Source organism: Gouania willdenowi, chromosome 20, assembly GCF_900634775.1.
Source record: "Gouania willdenowi chromosome 20, fGouWil2.1, whole genome shotgun sequence".
NCBI classification, from domain to species: Eukaryota; Metazoa; Chordata; class Actinopteri; order Blenniiformes; family Gobiesocidae; genus Gouania; species Gouania willdenowi.
In genome coordinates, this window is record NC_041063.1 from 4,964,591 (window position 1) to 4,987,043 (window position 22,453).

At 39.1% G+C, this 22,453-nt stretch overlaps 1 protein-coding gene across 1 annotated transcript in view; it reads left to right on the forward strand.

Annotated features, from left to right (window-relative positions):
• adarb2 (adenosine deaminase RNA specific B2 (inactive)) overlaps positions 1-19,845 on the forward strand; it is a 314,585-nt gene extending 294,740 nt beyond the window's left edge. The window contains 2 exon segments of the mRNA XM_028434799.1: positions 9,734-9,915; positions 18,792-19,845. Coding sequence (XP_028290600.1) covers positions 9,734-9,915; positions 18,792-18,962 — 353 coding nt within the window. The 3' untranslated portion in view covers positions 18,963-19,845.
• Positions 19,846-22,453: the final 2,608 nt, after the last annotated feature.

Here is a 22,453-nt window from a genome sequence, read left to right on the forward strand (position 1 = left end):
CTTTTATGTTTACCTTATTGACCTTCCACTCTCCTCTAGTACTAGTCATGTCCTACCTCAAGTCACTTCCTACGTGGAGAGTTAAAGAAACAAGCAACATTTCTAAATATCTTTGTGTACATGTAAAGGCATACCGTGGACTTTTTAACCTAAAGAGTTGACCCATGTGAGTTATTTTAAATGATTCCTCAGGCCAATAGTATCAATGCTCCGAGCTGGGCTTCCCTCTTGAAACACCGACCATGTAAGTTTAGAGAAGACGGACCGTCTTTGGCGAGGTCATGTGACCTGGAGAATGCCTGGAGAACGTTTCACTTTACGGCAATCAGGTGACCACAGGCTCGGAAATATATAGTTCCCACGTGACGTCACAACATACGTTCATTTCCCGACCCGTCGCTATTGCTGTGGACAGCTGGAACGAGTTAGCCTCTGTTTACAGCCAAAAGAGCACAATATGATAGTTTTGTGTTGGGTTAATGGTGCACTAATCGCTGTGATAGTTCAGTTAAACGTGGATTCTTTAGTAAAGGAAGTCGGCAAGTTAGATCCGTAACTTCGGGATAAGGATTGGCTCTTAGGGCTGGGTTGCGAAACGGGGCTGGGCTCGGCTACAATCTATGGGCTGGAGGAGCAGTCGCCACCGCTGCACTCTTCTCCCTGCCGCCGGAGATGCGGGCCCACCTTGCCACGTTGGTGCCTTTAACTAGAAAAAGTAAAACATTATTGGAAAAAATAATTCTAAAGCAAAATATATATTTATATATATCAATATTTCCCATCTCTGGTTGTCATAATGAAATGTTTGATAAGTGGGTTCTAGAAAAATTTGAGCCAAGCTTTGAATTAGAATTTAGTAAATTTCATTAACGGGTTATTATTAGGGCGATTAATTAATTACTTCTTTTTTTTACACATTTGATGAGTTCCCGGTTTACCCATAATACAGATGGACAGACTACAGGAGAAGCCAATGAGAAGTTGTTGCTGTGCTTCATGGGTGTTGATTTTAGTTTATCATAACACCAGATGGAAAATGAAAGCCCAGTTTTGTGCAAATTGTGCAAGAAAGTGTTTGCCGATCACCAAAGCTCAATGCTAAACATGTAGCAGCTAGCACGGACATTCGGACAGTGCTAGCTCAAACATGCTACAAACAGACAGTGTCTCCAATCCACACTGGACAAGATGACAGGGTTCAGAGCCAACATGAATAAGTCCATTAGTGACAAATGAACAAAGTCAGTGGATAAATAATTGTAGTGGATAGTCAACCACTCCCGGTGGTGGAGGATGTGGGCGGGGCTAGAAGCGCTGCTACAGATAGCATTGTCTGACCCATCTTCTCAACTGCTATGTAGAAAAACTATTTCAAACTAAATTCATCATCTTCATCAGTTTCTCTGTTTATTTCATGATATCCACAGATATTCTAACTATTTTTGCACTGTTCAGTTTCTTCTCTGGAATGTTCTGGACTAAGTGCTGTTTTTAATTTTAATACACAGACACATTTTAAGTTTGTGATTTGTGAACAATACAGTCATAATATTCTTTATTCATATTCCACATTGTTAGAACTCAGTGATGGAAATATTAAACAATATTTTGTTGTTTAAACTCATTTATTCTTTTCATTGATTCAGTCATTTACCAAAATCCATTTAAATTGGAAAAATGTTGCTTCTAGTGTAAATATTGTGATAGATTTAGATTAATTAATTACAAAATCTCTAATTTTTTAGATTTTTTTTTTTTTTTAATCGAGTCCCATCACTATTTATTATAATTTTATTAAAAACCTAAAGCAGCATGCTACTATGAACAGCTGCATTGTTTCTGTTTTTGTTCTCCTCTTTTTCCCTTTTCTTCACAAACCTAGATGCCACACACACACACACAGCTCTCTATTTCTGGCATTTTCTTTTAATAAATGTGTCATTTGACAACTGAGCGCCTCACAACACATCACATACATGTGCTACCCACTCCCCCATATGCACACAGTAGCCTTGTGATTCTCCCCAACACTCACATTGTGCCAAGCAGACAAGCAGCAGCCATAGAAGTCGTCTGGCTCGTCTGCTCTCGTGGCTCCGCTGAGACCCCAGGCTGGTGTTTGTAGTGAAGATGAATGCTGGAAGAGGATCTGAATGACACGCTAGTGGTAGTGAGAGCAGCAGCCATCGCTTCCGATCTGGGCCAGTCAAAGCAACAGAGACGCTCTGACATGTGGGGCACGGTCGGTTTCTGATGGGAACAAAGAGTGAGGAAAATGAATTACACGAGGACTATGAATTCTGATCTTTCATCACATTTATACGATGTCTAAGTTCCCGAGCACAGTTTCTGAAGGGCACAATGGCTCATGGGTAATTTGCTTTCTTGTAAATTAATATTTTGTAAGGCCTGGCTTTATTATGATTGATAATAGTCCTAAACTGTGATGAATCATGATTGAATCTGATTACAAGCATCACTCATGAGTTTTCTTTCACCTTCAGAGGGATTGGATCAAAGTTAAGGCTGATCTTTGGCACGCCGCACACAGAGCGCACTGGGACGCATTAGTACATAAATTAATCAAAGTTAAGTTTGGAGATTACGACATGAACGTATCTGATCTGAATAAATTAACCAGAGTTGGTTTATGCACTATATTGGTTTTATGAACTTTTGAAAATGGGACTACTTTACAGTTTTAGAGCCTGTGTTCCTCCTGTATTCCGCCATCTTCACGTAATTGCATGGCTGATGCTCTGGTGGCTGAAGTTCACAGACTGTTGAAGACACAGAAACCCTGAGGATAGAAGGACTCCCGCCCAGTCTTTTAGGAGTCCTTCAACAGTCCATGATTTACTCGCTAACTTCATCCACTATAGCAGGTGTGCCCAACCTTTTTCTGCTAGCAAGCTACTTCTATCATGGACAGCTCTTTGTGATCAACTTTTTTGTGGGGTTATAATTGTAAATAATCTGATTTTAATATTTCAATTATATTGCAATTATTAACTTATTATTTGTTTAATAATAAAAAACAATAATTATATTGAAACAGTAACACTTAAATCTGAGTTAGTTTGAAATGTATTTCAAAATGTTATTGCAATCAATAAAATTATTTTAAAAGAAAGTTTGTTAAATATTAGCATTTCCATTTCATCATGGCAGACCTAAAACTCTGAGAAAGTGTGATGGTCTGCAGTTTATCTCAGTTCTGTTATAGCATAATTAAATGCACATTATAGCAATCCACAAAAGCTCCAAACACAGCTGCTCACTTCATAAAGACCCAGGTTAAAGAATAACATTTTTGCACTGAATCAGAACACACAAATGCCTCATCTTCTCTGAGAAAGCCGAATTAAACAAAGGAAAACACTGAGGAATCAAACTATCCAGGAGGAAACGCAGGCTTATTATGGGGTTATAGAGTGTGCGGGGAATGAAACCACAATAAAAACCACATTTAGTGGTGCCAGTCAGTAACACACAGAGCGTTTCGATATTTGTAGCTCACTTTATTCTTTAGAAGAACTTCCAAGGCTTCCACACACGTAGGTTGTCTAATGATGCTGCTGTACGCTTTTGTACCAGTGTAACTGTGAGCGTATTTGGGGCTGGAGGAGGCTCTTCTTCTACTTTTTGTTAGAGGTTGTAAATGAATAGATTAGTGCACTACCGCGCCCTTCAAATTGAGGTCAGAAGCTGAATTGTTAGGTTCCATTTCTATTACACTTGACCGTGTCATTCTCATCAATTAGTATTGCGGCCCATGAGCGCGATCAACACAAAATGCTTCTGCGATTGATGCGTTGGGCACCACTGCACTAGAGCAACAGCTACGCACTGTTTAAGGGAGAGTAAAGGTCCCTTCGGAGAGCTTTTCTTCTCTGCTTCATTATCTACTACCAAAACGCAGAGTTGGAACTGTCGCCCCTTGCAGTCATAGATAATTGTTTTTATCCTCTTTCTGTAAACAAAATAGGTTTACATCTGCATCTTTAACTTTTCCTGATTATTTAGAGCAACCAAACACAGCACAAATTGTCATTTTGACTGAAAAAGTTGCTAAGTGATATAAAAACAAGCAGAATGTTTCACTCCAATAGAAAACAATGGGACTTTTACAGGCAGTGAGGCCATATGACATCATCAATCACGTAGTTTCAAGATGGAGGAACACAGGCTTTAAAACTGTAAAGTAGTTCCATTTATAAAAGTTAAATAAACGCATTTGGTGTAAAAAATAATGTGTTTTGTTAGGCATAGATCTTCTAATGGGTACATTTTAAAGGTTTTAGGCCCAATTTGTAAATGTGGAGGCTATTGGAAAAACTTTTTTTTTATTGCTCTCAGAAAAGCTGTGTAATTATCTTTGTAAAAGTCTCTAATTGTACATTTTCTTACATCTATTGTTTGCTTCGCATCAGCAACTCAGTCGATAGTGAGTCACCAGTTTATTTGGATACTACATAGACCGTAACACTGCTAAACGAAACATCAGTGAGCAGCTTTTTACGAGATGAAACAAGCACAGACTGTATGAAAACAGGAGCAGGTTCTGAAAACTGCAACAGTCCTGTCCTCTTTGTGTGCGGGCACCTGGTCCAGGGCCTGGTCCAGGACCTGGGGAGTGAAAAGAGCTGTAGTGGACTAGTAAATGAGAGTAAGGTTGTTCTACCTGCCGAAAGAGAAGTGAAGTACTGTAGCAGTGTCCCACCCCCTCCTCTCTGACAGGTTCCTCCATCACTGCATCTTTTTCGGCCTGTGGGATATTTGCCCCCTCAGTCATTTAAAGAGCAACAGTGCATTGAAGGGCAGAGAGGTGAGGGTGGGAGGTGTGTGGGGGGGGGGGGGCTGGTGGGAGATGGGCCGACAGCAGGAGATGGCCCCTGCACCAAATCAATGTAATCACAGCCCTTATCGGACAGCCATTCAATCTGAGGGGGAATAAAGAAAGACAGGCCTTTTCTACCCCCACCAACTCACGTCAAAACCTTCAGCTCTTCTTCACCCTCCTTTTCATTGGCTCTGATTGTGAGTCAAAGGTAATTTAAAAGCAAACACCCCCCCCCCCCCCAGAGATATTCCCGGGGATGGCAGGAGCCCCGCTCTTATCGCAGCTCCACCTGAACTCCAAGGGCCGAACACATTGATGAACGAGTCGACGTGTCCTTCACTCGGATCTCACATTAAAGAGAACTGTGGCATAAATTCTAACACGTTGTAGCTAATTAACAAAAACTACAACTCATCATGATTATTTTTCATCCTTAACATTTTCCTCCTCAGAAAATAACTTGGAATTAACACTAAGGTGTTTGAGGCATAAACCTCATAAAGGCACATTTATTTGTATAGCACATTTCATACTGGGTCATGTGCAGTGTTTGGAATAATGGCGTTATGTAACGGCGTTTGTTTTTCAGTAACGGGGTAATCTAACGAATTACTTTTTACGCCGTTACAACGCCGTTATCGTTACTGAACGTTAAATGCGGTGCATTACATGTATTGATTGAATAAAATGTTATCCGAAAGCATCCCTGGCTTCTGACTCAACTGTTGTGAGGAGGTGGGTTAAAAACAAAGTGAGCGATTATGATTGGCTAAGGCGACGTGCCAGCACTCGCTACACACACACACACACACACACACATACACACACACACAGAGCAGACTGGATGAAGCAGCAGAGATGGTGAGCGTGGAGCAGTCTGATGAAAAGTTTTTAAGGTGACGATACAAACACAACTTTAAATTAATTGTGGTCAAAAGCGAGAACGTGTATGTGAAGTGTTCATTATATCCAGGAGTGAAGACTTTGTCCACATCTGTTATAAGCAACTCAAATTTAATGAAGCACCTCACAACGACACACGCATCTATAAAATCTGAATTATTTCATATAGAGCAACTTTTTTTTTTTTTTAATAGTAACGCAAATAGTTACTTTCCTTGGTAATGAGTTACTTTTATTATAGAGTAATTTAGTTTACTAATGCAGTTACTTTTTTGAACAAGTAGTGAGTAACTATAACTAATTACTTTTTTAGAGTAACGTTCCCAACACTGGTCATGTGTCTTCACAGCTTCCTTCCTGAGCCATCCCCTAAATGCAGAAGGCTAAGTCAGGATTTTAAGTTATGGTTGTTATATTTTTTTTGTTGTTTAATTTCTTTTTTGGGCTTGTGTAATTGTTTTAACAACTGTTAAGTGTTGTTGAGTTTTTTAAAAGGGCTTATGAATAAAATGTATTATTATTGATGGGACAAGCAAGTATTCAGAGTGTAAAAAGCACAGTATGAGTTCTCACTTTGAAAAGGTAAATTTACGAGTTACACCATTCACTAACCAGGTCCAGGATTATTTTTGTTAAGCTATTATTTGACAATACAATGTAATTTACAAATTTGAAGGAAGTGCACAAGATGGACACTAAACAGGCCGATAAGTGAGACAGCGCTGATCAGTTGATTCATGGAACCTGGGTCACTGTTGAAAAGTGTGTGCAGCATTAGCTTTAGCAGCTAACTCGGTCTGCCTTGGAGACCGATACCACGTTTCCGCAAAAAATCTTTCAAGGAATCAATTCTCTAATGAAAAAAATAATTTAAATCTCTGTCAGACTCACTGTCAGCCAGGACGAGAACTGAATGAGAGCCAGATTTCCGAGAGTGTGAAAAGGTTTATTACGTACTTCACTTGTTATTTACTGTATATGTGAAAGTGTAAACTAAGACACATGAATGATGAAATGACTTATTTTCCTTCCTAAATAGTGCAGCCCACTCAAGATCAAACTGTTCCGTATTTTAACGAGATTAATGCACCTGTATTAAACAGACAGGAACATCAGCATGTGTAATACATTCGGAATCAAACATTTATATTGGTACAATCTTCCATTTAGTACATTTTGAATGTTGGTGTGCTTTTTTATTGTTAAAAAAAGGCTAACGAGCAACTTTTTATTCAGTTGTGTTCCTTAAAAATTCTGCTTTTCACACAGCTGTGTTGCTTCACAGCTCAAACCTCCCATGCTGTAGATGTGAACATGTTGCAGGGTGAATTCAGCCTGATATGTTAAACTGAAGGATAGGTGTTCAGTGTGCTTATGATTCTGAGAAATGGAGACTCTAATTCGGCCTCTTTCATGTCTGCCAAACATTTCCCAGAGGAGAAATTGATCAAGTCTTCAATGAAGCAATATCAAATTGGCTTTCACTGAAAACGAGGAGTCAAAGCCATTGGAAGGGATGAAATGAGGCGTGAATGAGGCGCGGAGAAAAGGAATGAAGCAGGGTGGATTGTTCAAAGAGACGGAAGAGACGGGTAATAAGAGACGTGGAGGATTGTTACTGTAGCGGACCATTCATCCCAGTTCTGAGGAGCAGCAGAAAAGAAGCTGTGAGCAGTGTGAATGGAAGAGTGAGGATGTGGAAACGTGGAGATGTATTGTGATGCTGTGGATCAGGTAGAGTATTGTGCTCCAACAAGCTGTCTGTCAGACGCTGCTCATACAATCAATCCGTCTGCTGGTTTCCGCTGAAGATTTATCGATGTAATAAAGAAGTGGGATGGAAGTCGTTTGGGAATTGAAGACGGCAACACTTTTTGAAAGATGCTTTTGGAGATTTAGACATGGTTTAAACGAGCCTATTACTACAAAGATTCACTAAACAAATAATAATAATACATCAATTTTATATAGTGCTTTTCTTGGACACTCAAAGTCGCTTTACAGAATTATGGCATTCTTTCACTCCACATTTAGTGGTGGTAAGCTACTATTGTAGTAACAGCTGCCCTAGGGCAGACTGACGGAAGCAAGGCTGCCATAGTGAACCATCGGCCCCTCCCACCACCACCAACACTCACACACTACTTTCATACTAGGCAATGTGGGTGCCTTACCCAAGGACACAATGACAGATACCACTGAGGTGACTGCCACCCCACTGTGGCACCTGTTCTCTGTGGTCTCCCATCCACCTTCTAACCAGGCCCAGACCTGCTTAGCTTCAGAGATCTAATGAGATCAGGCATTGACAGGCTGGTATGGCCAGGATAGAATATGCAGGACAGGGGTGTCAAACTCATTTTAGTTCAAGGGCCATATACAACCCAGTTTAACCTCAAGTGGGCCAGACAGTGCTTAATTTGGGTCGTGGAGGGTGTCGAAGCAGTGTAGTTCCGAGCGTGGAAACAGGGAAAAACACTGGTTGACCTGAGGTGGTCGACACAAAAGGATACTAACAGCAGCGTTCGTTTTCTAAAAGAAAAGTTGAATCACTTCTATTAACAATATATGAGTCATAGTTCCATAAAACAATGAAAATGTTATCATACCTTTCCATCCCTGTTTCATCAGTCTTTATCGAGCGTGTATTTCCAACTGTAGGAAACAAAGCTATTGTCCAAAGGTCTAAATTTCTGCCAGAAAATGTAGCCATGATAACATTGTTGAAAAAGAGCACTCAAATATTTTTGCACAACAGTACATTTTGGGTGGGAGTCCTTCTATCTTCTAACTAAAGCCGCCAGAGTGTCAGCCGTGTGCTGTTTAAAGAAGAGTAAATGTCCTTTAGGAGAGCTCTTCTTCTCTGCTTCATTGTCTACTACAAAACTGCAGAGTTGGAACTGTCACCCCCTGTGGTCACAGGAATTTTTTGTGTCACATCCATTTTTATTCTCTTTTGGTAAACAAAAGTGGTTTACATCAACATCTTTAACTTATCTTGGTTTTTTCCAGCAACCAAAGCGGCACAAGTTGTCATTTTGACCTAAAAATCTGCTAAATGACCTAAAAAGCTGCTAAATGATCTAAAAAGCTGCTAAATGATCTAAAAATCAGGCCGAATGTTTCACTCCAATAGAAAACAATAGGATGTTTACAGGCAGTGGGGCCTTGTGACATCATCAATCACGTGATTTTAAGATGAAGGAACACAGGCTCTAAATCTGTAAAGTAGTCCCATTTTTAAAAGACAGTTAAATTAATATGGTGGCAAATAATTTGTTTTAGTGGGCATAGATCTTCTAATAAGAACATTTCAAAGATTTTAGGCCATATTTGTAAAAACAGTGGAGGATTCCTTTAACAGAACAGTAATGTCAAAGTACCTGTTCCTCACTGTAGGGGCAGTGTCCGTCTCTTTGATTCAGTCTGAGATAGTGTATGAAACTTTTCAATGACAGCATAAGTTAGGCATTCATGACCCTTAGTTAGCATCATCCAAATTTATAATTTTGCTGTTTCTAATAAATGTGATATCCTGCGGGTTTACGGTACAGACACACATAAACACACAATCATATTCACTCTCACACTTTTTAATTTATTTTAACAATGAAGCACAATGACAGAAAGACAATACGTGTTGAGACAATGCTTACTGTGCGTAGCTGTTGACACTTAAACAAGGTTACCCTTTGGAGGAGTGCGCATGTAATAGCTTCCTGTTTTCTGTCCCAGAGGCTAAATCAAAGCACTTTTATTCCCATGTGAGCTTTGGTTCTTTTTCAGCATTGTAAAACTTTGCTTGTGTGTTTAGCTTCGAGACAAGACAAAGTAAGGTTGGAGGAAGGTTGAATAAACACCATAATGGAAAACATATTGTGTACCACGACTTGTCATAGTGGAGGTACTCTGTCTAAGTAGCACATCACTTGTAACAAAGGTTAAAGCACCTGAATCAGTCATTGTCATTTCTTTCCTTCCCCACAGGGCTGAGCAGTGCTGAGTATCAGCCGCCCGGGAAGGCTTCCTGTGTTAGCGTTAACTGGACGCTGGGCGACGAACAGGTGGAGGTGATCAACACAGCAACCGGACGGAGACGAGACTCAGGAGCTCCTTCACGTCTCTGCAAACACGCCCTGTTTAGCCGCTGGAACAGACTTTACCGCAAGGTGAGGGCCGACCACTCTCTGCATGATCAAATAGATTAAACTTTGGTGTTTTCTCACTTGACATTTCATCACACATCCACTTTAGGCAAGAGCAGAAAACACAGACCTGCATGAGGCCCCGGAAAATGTTCACAACTTTTCTGTTGAGCACCCAAAGTAGGAAAGGACACCCTTAGGGTGTATTCACACCGATGGATCCTAGAACGGATAAAATGCTTTGTTTGCTCTGATGGTCCTCCTCGTTTGGTCACTGTGAACACGCAAACAAAGTCTAGAGTGGATCAAACAGGAGAATTCTAGAGTGATTGTTTCAGCCGTTCTTTGAGCAATTACAATCAAAGTCTAGAACAATTTAGAGCACCGTGAACACAACTGCTCTCGGACCAAATAAACAAAGGAAGTATCAGAGATGGCAGAAGTATCAGAGATGGCAAGAGACTCTGCCCACACTTAGGGTGTGTTCACACCGATCGCGACTTCAGCGACTATAGTTGCTTAAATCACCCATGAGTTGCGTGAACATAGTCGCACATTTTGCTCGCAATATTTGACTGCAGAGCCAGAGGCAGCACTAAAGGTGCGTTCACACTGAACACCACTGAATTACTACATTACATTCAAAATCAATGTAAATGACGCAACGTCAAGCGACCTCCCTTAAAGTGACACGACTTGCGCGATTCCGGTGGCGTGCACGACCTAGTCATTCAAAGTTGAAAAATTTGAACTTTTCAAGCGACAATTCCCCCGGCCATCACAGTCTGTGGAGCTGAGGCATCAGCCCCGTACACTTCCTCAACTTACCTGGGCAAAATAAAAGCGTTGAACACCTTGAATACACCTACATTCATTATTTAGGAACTGCATAAGTTTACCATTTAAACCGTAAAAGCGGCGCTGTCTATGATTAGTGCTGTAAACATACATCTGGAGAAGGAGTGATCAGCTCTCTCAGTGCATCTGCCTTCCCAGTGCAGCTGTCACCGGCTCCGCAGACACACACTATTTCCTAGTCATCACGTCACTGGAGCGACAAAGTGATGAAACGACCAAAGAGCGCCACTATGTTCAGGCGACTCTTCACGGGCGACTGAAGCCTCCAGCGACTGCAGTCGCTTCAGTCGCATTTGGCGTGAACCAGGATTGGGGTCAATAACATTTTTCACTTACGATTACATCTTCAATTATCCATGTTCAATTACAATTATGTTGACAAGCAATTTTCTTAATTACAATTAAATTACGATTTATTTTTTCCACCTGAAAGTCAATTTCAATTACGCTCTCAATTACTAAATGTCTTAAATCAGCTGTAAAATATACTAAAACAATGATCTGTCATCTAATTTGTTTCTCATCTCTTGGTTACCTTAAATCAAGGCTATACCCCTTGATTTATATTTTTTTTAAATGGTAAAATTATCTTCATAACCTAGATCATAACAGCCAATCTATGATTAAAAAAAAAAAAAAAAAAACCTGCCCTTTACGAGGTACAGCAGACCATGATGCATGCTGAACAACTCTAATACCTACTACCTCTGTGGGTGTGAAGATTCACAAGGTATTATTCACCATGGCATCCGACGAATGTGCACCTTTACAATGCAGCAACCAACCCTGATTAACATGTTGTGATTAACCCACCTTTAGGAGGTAGCGCAGACAAGGATTCCAAGAAAAACAATAGGTGAGTGACTTTAAGGGTGCGCTCACAGGCCGGGCTTGGACTGCCATTGTCAATTATCAAAACTCAAATACAATTCAATTACAATTACAAGAGCAACATTTTTTTTCAAGTACAATTACAATTATAACTAGAACTGCAAGCAGTTATGAAAGGGGGCCAAGCCCTCCCGCGTGACTCGGACCCCAGGTGTTGCGGAGCCCATGGAAGTATGTCACGAAAGATGACGGCTTTTGGCGAGCGTCAGGACACAGGCCAACGTGCCATTTGCAGTTAATAGGTGGATGTGAAGTTTTGGAAGATGTGATATAAAATGTGAAAGTTACAGGCCAAAATGCATTTGCACCCATTATAGTGCCACCTAGTGGTACACTTTTTGGTATGAGTGGTCTGTGTGCTCTTTTATATGTACCCTGTAATTTTCACAGCCCTCAACATAAAACTTCAGCTGAAATAAACGTTTGTTGTATATGTTGTAATAAGCCACGCCCACTTTGATCAATCGCGATTAACTTCAAGATATGGCCTCAGGAGCGACCCAAGGTCATACCCACCAAGTTTGGTAAAGATTGTTTTTGCCATTTAAGAGATATAAATATTCCATATTTGCCATGTACCCCCAGAGTCACATGCCAACCAAGGATCTCAGATTTGGTGGTGTTGGCATTTATTTTGACCGAGATATTTTATAGCTATTTTATAGCTAGCTAGAAAACTTTCCTCGTTAATTTTTTGGGCATATTTTGTATCAACTGACCTCCAACCATTTGGACCGAGCCTGGAACTAAACCGGTGTGAAAGCATCTTTAATCTCAGAGCCCGTTATGGAGTCACAGATCTCAGTGCTGGGTCAATTTATTTCTACTGGTTTCTCTCTTCTCAAGTTCCCCAGGGTTTTAAGATTTGTGTCTTTGAGGTCTTTGTGTTTGATGGACTTTTTTATTTCTTTAAATAGACTTTAGTACACTGTTCTTATCTCCTCCATTTTGACGCGTACACTGCAAACATAACTAAAGATGCAGCTAGTTATTTTTTGTACACCGGCCTGTTTAACTAGAGCATCCAACTCTTTAGAACACGGGTATCAAACTCATTTTAGTTCTCGAGCCAAATACGGAGCCAATTATCTTAAGTGGGCTGCAAATTTTAGGCGGGAAAATAAGTAATTAGAACATTATTGTCCTCCAGTTTGCACTTTCACGTATAAATAAATAATAAAATATGTATGGCATTGATCATTTCAAAGCATTAAGTGACACATTTCAGTCCCTGAAGGATCTTCAATTAAAACAGTTTAGTTTTTGTGGCCAATTTTTATGTAATAAGCAGTGACGTGCCGTGACCACTAGGGTTGGGTAGGCACGTTGCAAATCGAGACCACCAATGACAATTTCATATGTTTCTGCTGTCAAGTGTTAATTCAATTCAAATCAACTTTTTTTGTATAAAGCAATTTACAACAAAGTCATCTCAATGCGCTTATCAAAATATAAAATTCATAATAAGAAAGAAAAAACCCAACAAGATCCACATGAACAAGCATTTAGCCATCTAACAAAATCAACATTATAAAACACCATTAAAGAAACATAAACAATTATTTAATATAGTCTCCATAATCTCCCAACAAGATATATCTCATGACACGGCAGCGCATCCGTTGTTTGTGTTGGAAACACGGAGAAAATGACAACAACAACAACTCAGAACAGCCTCAGTGAGGAGCATCCACAAAGTCAATCCTTCCTTTTGTACCATTTACTGTAGAAAATACCAACAATTTTCTGATCTTACCTTTGCTGAAGGTCTGGTAGCTCAGGTGTTGGTCTCCCATCTTTTAAAAGCTGTCGTTTTTCCTCAAAAAAAAATTCTCTATCGTCTTTCACGCTGTCATCCTGCCTGTAGTGTTGTCCCGCCCACTAGCTAGAGAACGTAGCAGCAGCGGTCACATGGGATCAATTCATTAATGTACTGTGAACTTACGTATAGCATTTAGCATAGCATGGTTACGTCCAAAGGCAGCTCTCTACCCTGCCTTTGGACGTGAATGGTTGTCATCTTGGGGACATGACTGGCATGCGCAAACATGTAAAAACACGCACTGGGAACGCAGGCAGAGCGGCAATGTGCTTTTGGGAGGGGGCGTGGCCTCCTCCTGCCTTACAGCGGAGTGAGACGGCAGCCTTTCCAGGAAATAACGCTGCACAAAATGGGGACACTTTCAAACTTATAGGTACTGTAGGCTAATGGAAATGGAAAAATAAATAATTTCTAATTATATTATAATTATAACAAATAATCAAAATATCAATTCACCCTTGGGTAGGCACTGCCTACCTTGCCTACCCTGACGGCACGTCACTGGTAATAAGGGGACATTTTGTGGAATAATTTGAAGAAAGTTGCAGGATTTTGGAATTTTTTTTAATTTTTTTTAACAATTTGAGATTAAAAAAAATGACTACCATCATGTGACATAAGCATGGGAAAAATGTGAGCCCTGCTTGGAGATCTCTAGTTGAGATATTTACACTGAAATAGTTGGTAATTTAAACAATGATTCATGTTTTTTTTTTTCTTTTTACTTTCTGCTGTAGGCAGAATTTGATGCTCTAAAGGGCCGGATTGAGTTTGACATGTGTGCTTTAGGATAATCATTGCATCATTACAGATTTCTTTAATCCACTCTGAATTGGTGTGTAAACCATTGCTGAGTATCACAGATGATTGTAGACGTTCTGATGCTGAGTGGCACACTTTCCGTCACTGCTAAACTACGGGGGTCTCCTCAAACAAAGTGGAGTTAATTAAAAGTGATGGCCACAACAGCCAGTGATGGTAATATCCCAGTAATTATCTGGGTGATCCCTGTGCTTGTGTGTCGACAAACGCTGAGGATGTTATTAAAGGAAACACTGACAGAGTTAGTGACTCATTCAGCTCCTCTCACAGCTGACTTTTACACTTTAACACAGAAATATGACAGAAATCACACTCACGCCTGGTAAACAAGCTCTGCAGCGGAGTTTAGTAGAGAACAACAGCAGAAGTCACAATTTTTCAATATAAGATTACAAGAACATACATAAAATTAAAAACTTTATTCTATATTTACATTTTAGATCCATTTGGTCTACAGACCCTTTTTTTTTTTTTTTTTTTTTAATTAAAAACTAAGTTTTTGAGTAAAGAAACTGAACTCTTTGAGAATCACTACCTGAAGGTCCAATAAAGATTATACAGAAATTACAACATGAATGAACTACAGAAAAACTAATTACTTTAAGTACCACTAACTCTTTTAAATATGTTTATAGATTTTTCTTTTAATCTGAAATGTTGAAATAATCTAAAATTGTATTATTTTGTAAATGTATTGTCATCTCCTGACAGTTTTTAACAGAATCAAAGCAAATTACTGTGAAAATGTGTTGTTTCATTTATTCAGACAACTTTTTTTTTTTTACAAAATTTACTTCAGTCAGTCTTCCTCAGAGGTCTCTGCTGATTGTTTTGATGTGTCCTTATGAGTTCTTTCTGGGCACCAGAGATAAAAGTAACTGAGTACTCATGTTACTGTACTTTAGTTGTTTTTGTATGGTTTTGAGTATATTTCTAAATCAGTACTTAAGTATGTTTTAAAAGGAGTAAAGTAATTAATTACATTTCCACACCCAATCATTACTGAGTAAATTCTAATTTTTTGTTTAAAATGATCAACAGACATTGTGAAACTACAAAAACTGAAATGACCAGACAACAATCAATTTGTGGAAAATAAATTATTTCTAATTGTGTAAGATTTGGTCTCTTTCTTTTGAAGTTATTACATGAGATGTTTACTGTATGCAAGATTTATTACCAAAAATAAATGTAGGGGGTGAACGTAACTAGTAACTTTTACTTTGAGTACTATTTAATTGGGATACTTTTTACTTGTACTTGAGTATTTTAATACTTGTACATGAATGCTATTTCAGTCAAGTAACAGTACTTATACTTGAGTAGAATTTATCAGTACAGTAGTCCCTTGCTGTATCACGTTCACCTTTCACGGCTTCAGTGTTTCGGGGATTTTTTGACAGTGCAATTTTAGATGCATTTTTTACAGCGCATGAACGCGCATTGTGTTCTGCGTCCTGATTGGCTAATGCTGCGTTCACCCACCAGCGACACATCCAACTCGGTGAGTTTCACTGCTGTGCTCCTTTTTCTCCTCTCATAATTTCATTTTGATCCCACCCCAGGCCTGAGATGACTGTAAATGATAAAAACTATAGAAATAAATCATCGGGAGTCACTAATTATGTTTTTCAACCTATATATCTGAGCTCAAACATGATCAAAAACTAATTCTAGGAAAAAATTGTCTCTGTGGTTGGCAGAAATTCTTGATATCATAATGGGGTCACGATCCAAAAAAGGTTGGCAAGCACTGCACTAAATATTGTTTCTTTCCACTTATTTACAAAATAGGATTCTTTTAAATGTGTGTTATCAGTCGTTCATTCCATCATTATGATCTATAGTTGTTTTAAAATCATTTCCTAAGTAAAACGTTGTACTTGATTCAGAAATAAGAGAAAGAGGGTACATGAGCCAAAAAAGTTTTAGATCCTCTGCTCTCAAGGGCCAGATTTGGTCCCAGGCCCTTGAGTTTAAGTGGAAAAATAAATAAATGTATGAATCAATGAGCAAACAATAGGATATGTTTGTCAAGACTGAATCACACTGGAACTTGCTAAAACTAATTTGTAAATGATTCAAACTCAGAAGACCTGAGATTTACCAACAGCCAAATATAAAGAAATATTTCAAATATGAGACAGTTTCTTCTCCATTGATAAATCCCAGGCAAACATCTGTCGTCTTTGCAGCTTGTCAAAACGCAGCAGCTTGGATCTTCACCCGCTGCACTTTCATTTCCATCCTGAAACTTTTATGTAACACACACTGCCTGCATCGCCAAATGTCGGGCCGTTAAAGCATAATGACTATGAAACCATAATTATTTGGAGAAGTACTTGAGGAGGCCCCCACCCTAAGCGTTCCCCGCGCTCTCCATCCACGCAAGAGCAGTCGCACTAATCTGCTGAAGAAACTTTTACTCTCTCCGTCTTCCTCTCTCTCCTCGCTCGTCTCTCTCGCCGATCTTCATTGTTTCCTCTGTGCGACAGTAGGAATGCACAAAAAAGCACAGAGAATGTTCAATTGCTTGTGAAATTTAAATGGGGAGATTACACAGCTGTTGAAACCCCCAACCCCACCCAAATGCATTTGTGCCGGCTCATTCGTTTTGTTTTGCTCCACTCTTCTTCTTCTTCTTCTTCTTCTTCTTCTTCTTCTTCTTCTTCTTCTTCTTCTTCTTCTTCTTCTTCTTCTTCTTCTTCTTCTTCTTCTTCTTCTTCTTCTTCTTCTTCTTCTGCTGCTCCTTTTCCACCACCCACACCTTCATCGCCCCCACCCTGCTCTGACCTCACACCTAAAGATGTAACGACATCTAAATCTTCAGTATAATCACCGTAGCAACCTGATGTACGATATTTATTATGATTTTGTGGGAAAGTTTTACAGGAAGGCACACAGTTTGCAGCAATTCTAACAATAACAATTGTTTTTTAAAAAAATGTTATTTGATAAAACAGAAGATTAGATGCAGATGGCTTCCCTCCATAAAAAAGACAAAAAACAATTACATATATTACTGCATATACTTTTTGTGAATGATGACCATTAAGTATTTTAACAATATTCATTGTAATACTTTATTTATTTATGACATTATAAAGTGAATACTGCCACTAACCAATACAGATGTTTTAGTTAAAGTGCAATAATTATAATCAAACCAGGAACACTCTTAAAGGTAACACAGGTGTAGAAACAATCTACTGTCAATAAATTAAATAATAACAATAATAATAAAAAAAAAGTTCCTTATTCTGTGTTTAGATTAGTTTTTCTTGAGGAAGATGAACAAGTTCACATTTAAGGTTGGGAGTAATCTCCTAGCATTGAAAGCATCCACTAACCCTGGTTGTAACTGTGCCACAGCTTATCTGAGGGACCATGGTTGTAAACGCTTCCTTTAGAGTTTTTTGATCAGACTGGATTGTTTGTTTGACACGATCCATAAAGGTTCCATATCATGCTATTTTTCACCCATCTTCATTTGTTCTGAAAACCCCAAAAACATAATATTCGAGGTTTATTTTCCCAAACTCGGCTGTTTTCCAGAGTTTTAGCCTCTAAAAAGTCACTTTCTGAGCAACTCTACACAAACAGGCTGATTTGCAGCTTAGTTATGCATATTCATGAGTGGGCGTGTCTATAGATGGGACACATACTCCTCCTTCCCGCATGGTGACATAGGGCCAGAGGCCCACCCTCCTTCCACCCGCTACGTAGCTGAGCTCATGCTGCTTTATAAACGCGAGACAGAGCGTGGGGGCGGGGCATTCACCAGTACAGCGCGAAGGACGCTGATACGCTCACCTTTGTGGGCGTGTCTGTTTACATGTCAATCACGACAGAGAGCTTCTTGGAGGCGGGGCTTCTCCAGCTCAGTGCTGAGTCAAATTCATCATCAAAGTGGGAACGCGTCATCAAATTGGAGCGAGGTGTTTGGGTTCACCCTGGAGTAAGAAAGGAGCAAATCACCCTCTAAGGGAATCAATGAAAAAACACTTTGGCATGTGTATAAAGCCCTAACACCACTTTATCATGTTTAAAGCACAGAAAAGTTTGATTTAGCTTAACATGGGCCCTTAAAACCTTTTGGGATGATGGGTTGTTAAATGGCGTCTCATGCTGCTTATATTTCTGTTAGAGTAACAGTGTCCACCTTTTCTCCTTTCAACACCTCTGACTTGTAGCCGCTGCATCATGCACAGGTTCTACAAACTTTCCCCTCTGACCTTGCACTGTTGCACACCATTGGCTCAACCACCTGTAACCTGTGACGATGCCCCAAAGCATTATGGAACTTGTAGTTTACTGTGAAATGGTCCACTACATCCAACCCAAAAACTTAATTTTCAATCACAATGGCTCATTATTTTATACCATGACATAACCACGACGATATCGAAGCACTTACAGTATAATACTGCTATATCATTAATACGGTGACATTCCTACTCTTTCCTAATCTGTCCCCTTTATTTCTCATACTTTCTTTTCTTTCCAGCTGGGGATCCACGTGTGCAGCCCGGCCGACCCCCAGCTCATGTACTCTGAGGCCAAGATGGCGGTGCGTCCCTACCACGCCGCCAAGCAGCAGTGGTTCAGGTGTCTGCAGGAAACGGGGCTGGGTACCTGGGTGAAAAAGCCTCCTGAGCAGGAGCACTTCCTGCTGTGAGACTTTCTGTGTGTGTGTGCGCGTGTGTGCGTGTGCGTGTGTGTGTGTGTGTGGGTGTGACCTCTGTTGTTTACCCTTTATTTTTGTACGGTGAAATGACTCCCAACGTTCACACCTTTTAAGAGTACGACTGTCACTCTCATGTTCACGCGTGTGTTTCATCACATTGTCTACCCCACCCCGTGCCACAAAATAAGGTGGAGGAGGTCACCTGGACACGCTGGAGAAAAGGCACGCAGGTTTAAATACTCACCCACCATCACCCTTTCTACGTCTTTGGCTGTCATGGAAGGCTGGGGGTAACCTTGAGCAGAATGAAAGGCAGCCGCTATCTTGTCATCAGCTATTTCTGGGCCCCAAGGCTCCCACTGAGGACCAGAACCACGAGGGAGAGGAAAGAGAGAGAGAGAGAGAGGGTCCACGTCCAATTACCGTCCCTGTCAGGGTGACGGCTGATAGAGAAAGAAGAAGAGAGAGGGACAGCCTGCCTCACCCTTAGATCGCTCTTCTTTCTTTCATTCCGTCTCCCTCCTTCTCTACCTTTCACTCCCCAGATCTCCCTCCGCTCCCGACGTTCCCATTCCCTCCACTCCACCTCCCTCCCCTCCCGCGCCTTTCAAGTGCGGCCAAGCTTAACACGACACAAACGACAGGTTAATACACCCTCCCGTGCTTTCCTTTCCTGTCGCTTCCTTCCTCTTTCCTTTTTCATTCCTTTCTTTTGCAAACACAGGGTACAGAGAATGTGAGCATAAACTCATCCATTACAGCAGAAATAGAGCAGATGACAACAAAAATACACAAAATTACTCCAAAATGCACAAGACGACTACAAAAATAACACAATTTTATAAAATGACATTGAAAAAGCTGCAAAAAATTACACCAGAAAACCAGAAAAATATACAAAATTACTTAAAAAATACACAAAATTAATCCAAATTACACAAGACGACTGCAAAAATTACAAAATGGTATAAAAACATATAAATGACTTCAAAAACAGCAGAAAATATACCAAATGATAGAAACATAAAAAATGTTATCCAAATACATGAGGTTGCAAAATAAATCACACAGAATGGCAACAATAAACAAAAGAACAAAAATACACAAAATTACTCCAAATCACACAAGGCGACTACAAAAATAACAATATGATTTAAAACGATAATAAACAAAAACACAAAAATTACTCCAACACATCAGATAAACATACAAAATTGTCTCCAAAATCACAAAATGGCAAAAAAAAAACACAAAACAGGATCAATGTACAAACGAACCACAAAAATACACAAAATTATTTCAAAGCTCACAAGACGACTACAAATATAACACAATTATATCCAGAAGAGTGACTTTTTCCTTTTCGTATTCATTAAAAAGGTCTTGTTGAACCGATCGTGCTGTTCTGTAGTTGTGATAAAAGTCGAGTTCTGTAAAAGCGATGTTCCTCTCGGGCTGTCAGAGGGGAGGTCATAACCTATGAGCTGGATGACCTCACCTGATCACTATCATGTAAATCTGTACCTCACATCACACACTGTTTTATAGGCTCACAACACTGTATGTGTGCTCCCAATGCATTCATGTCTCAGTGTTCATTATTACCATCACTGTGTCCCAGTCAGCAGTGACATCTAGTGGTGTCTCATGAAATTAATCACTGGTTTCATAGAACCAAGAACGAACCCTTTAATGGCAGTCAGGTTGCATCTTATATCTTAAAATAGACAATTTAGTGCTTTAACATTATTCTTTCTTACACTATTAAGCCAACAAACATGCCCTAATTTTATTGTAATGCTTTGCAAAGGAATCTTTGGAAAATTACAGAATATTGAATAGATTTTGAATGTTTGTACAGAAAATAATACTTGCACCAATTTACACATTATTCTCGACTTTAAGAGTAACTAAAACTTGAGGTGTGGCAGAAATTGATAAAATGCCTTTATTATGGGCTACTCAATACTCACTGTTTCTCTCTATTCACAACCTACTCAGTCACCACAGACTCCACAGGTGCTAGTCTTTTATATTTATTTATCATTCTGAATAATATCCACTGTTATCCAGGAATTATTATTTTTTGCCCTAGTCATCTTAAGAATGTAAATCCTTCTTTTAATCAGAAATAAAATGGATTAAAAGTCACCAAACTGTGGTGGAAAAGGGGGTGAAATGGGGTTTTTGTGAATTAAAGTGGCCAAAAACAGACAGAAAAAGTGGTAAAAGGCTTAAAAGTGTCAATATTGAAACAATCAGTTTAAACTGGCAAATAATGGGAATGACAAATAGTGAATGTGGTTAAATTTGGCAAATCAAAGTCAAAAATGATAACACGTGAGGAGAAACATACATGAATAAAAAGTATACATAGAGACACTGACATTGGTTATATATATATATATATATATATATATATGATTTATCAGGATTAAATACGTTTGCCAGTGCACATGAAAATATAATCTAAATATAGAAATAAATCAGCTACAAACTACATTGTGCATTACAAAAAAGGCTGTTGGGGTTAAAGTGTGCACCCTGGTCCCAAGTTTCTATTCAAATACACTTTAGATTCAAGCACAGAGGTGATAAACTTTGGTCTAAAGCAGGGGTTCCCAAACAGGGGTATGTGTACCCCTAAGGGTCCAGGGGCAAATTGCAAGGGGTCCTTGGAAAGATAAACAATTCATTTAAAAAATAATTAGTTCTTTTTTTTTTCTAGTTCCTTTTTACCTTCATTTTGGACCAATTCACCAACAGTACTGTTGCCCAATAGATTTCAATATTTCCCTAATAATTTATTGAAACAGGATTATTTTATGCTCTAGAGCAGTGTACGCGATGGCACTACAGGGGGTACTTGAGAGTGAGAGAGAGTGGAAAATGAACAGATTTAAGTGTCAGTCTTGGTCCCACAGACCTGATATCACTGGAAATTATTAAAAAACTATACAAATAAATCTATTCAGGAGCCACTAATTCAATGTTTTTCAGCCTTGGGATCGGGACCCTAATGTGGGGTCGCCTGAAATTTCTGAAAAATGAAAATAGATTTTTGAAATGTTTGAATTATTATCCCTTTAAAAAATAAAATCAAAACAACACACAATCCTAAACATCTGTATTTCTATACTTTCACATTGTGAAATATAAATCTAGTTCAACTAAAATGCAGTAAAAAAAATCTATACATATATATATATATATATATATATATATATATATATATATATATATATATATATATATATATATATATATATATATATATATCTGACATGATCAAAGACTAATTCTAGAAAAAAAAATGTCTTCGGGGTTGCCAGAAATTCTTGGGAACCACTGCACTATTTCCGTTTATTTATAAAATGAGATTATTTAAAATGTGTGTTATCACTTAATCATTTAATCATTATGATCTATAGCTGTTTTAAAATACTTTTCTAAGCTAAATGTTGTGATAAAGGCAGTACTTG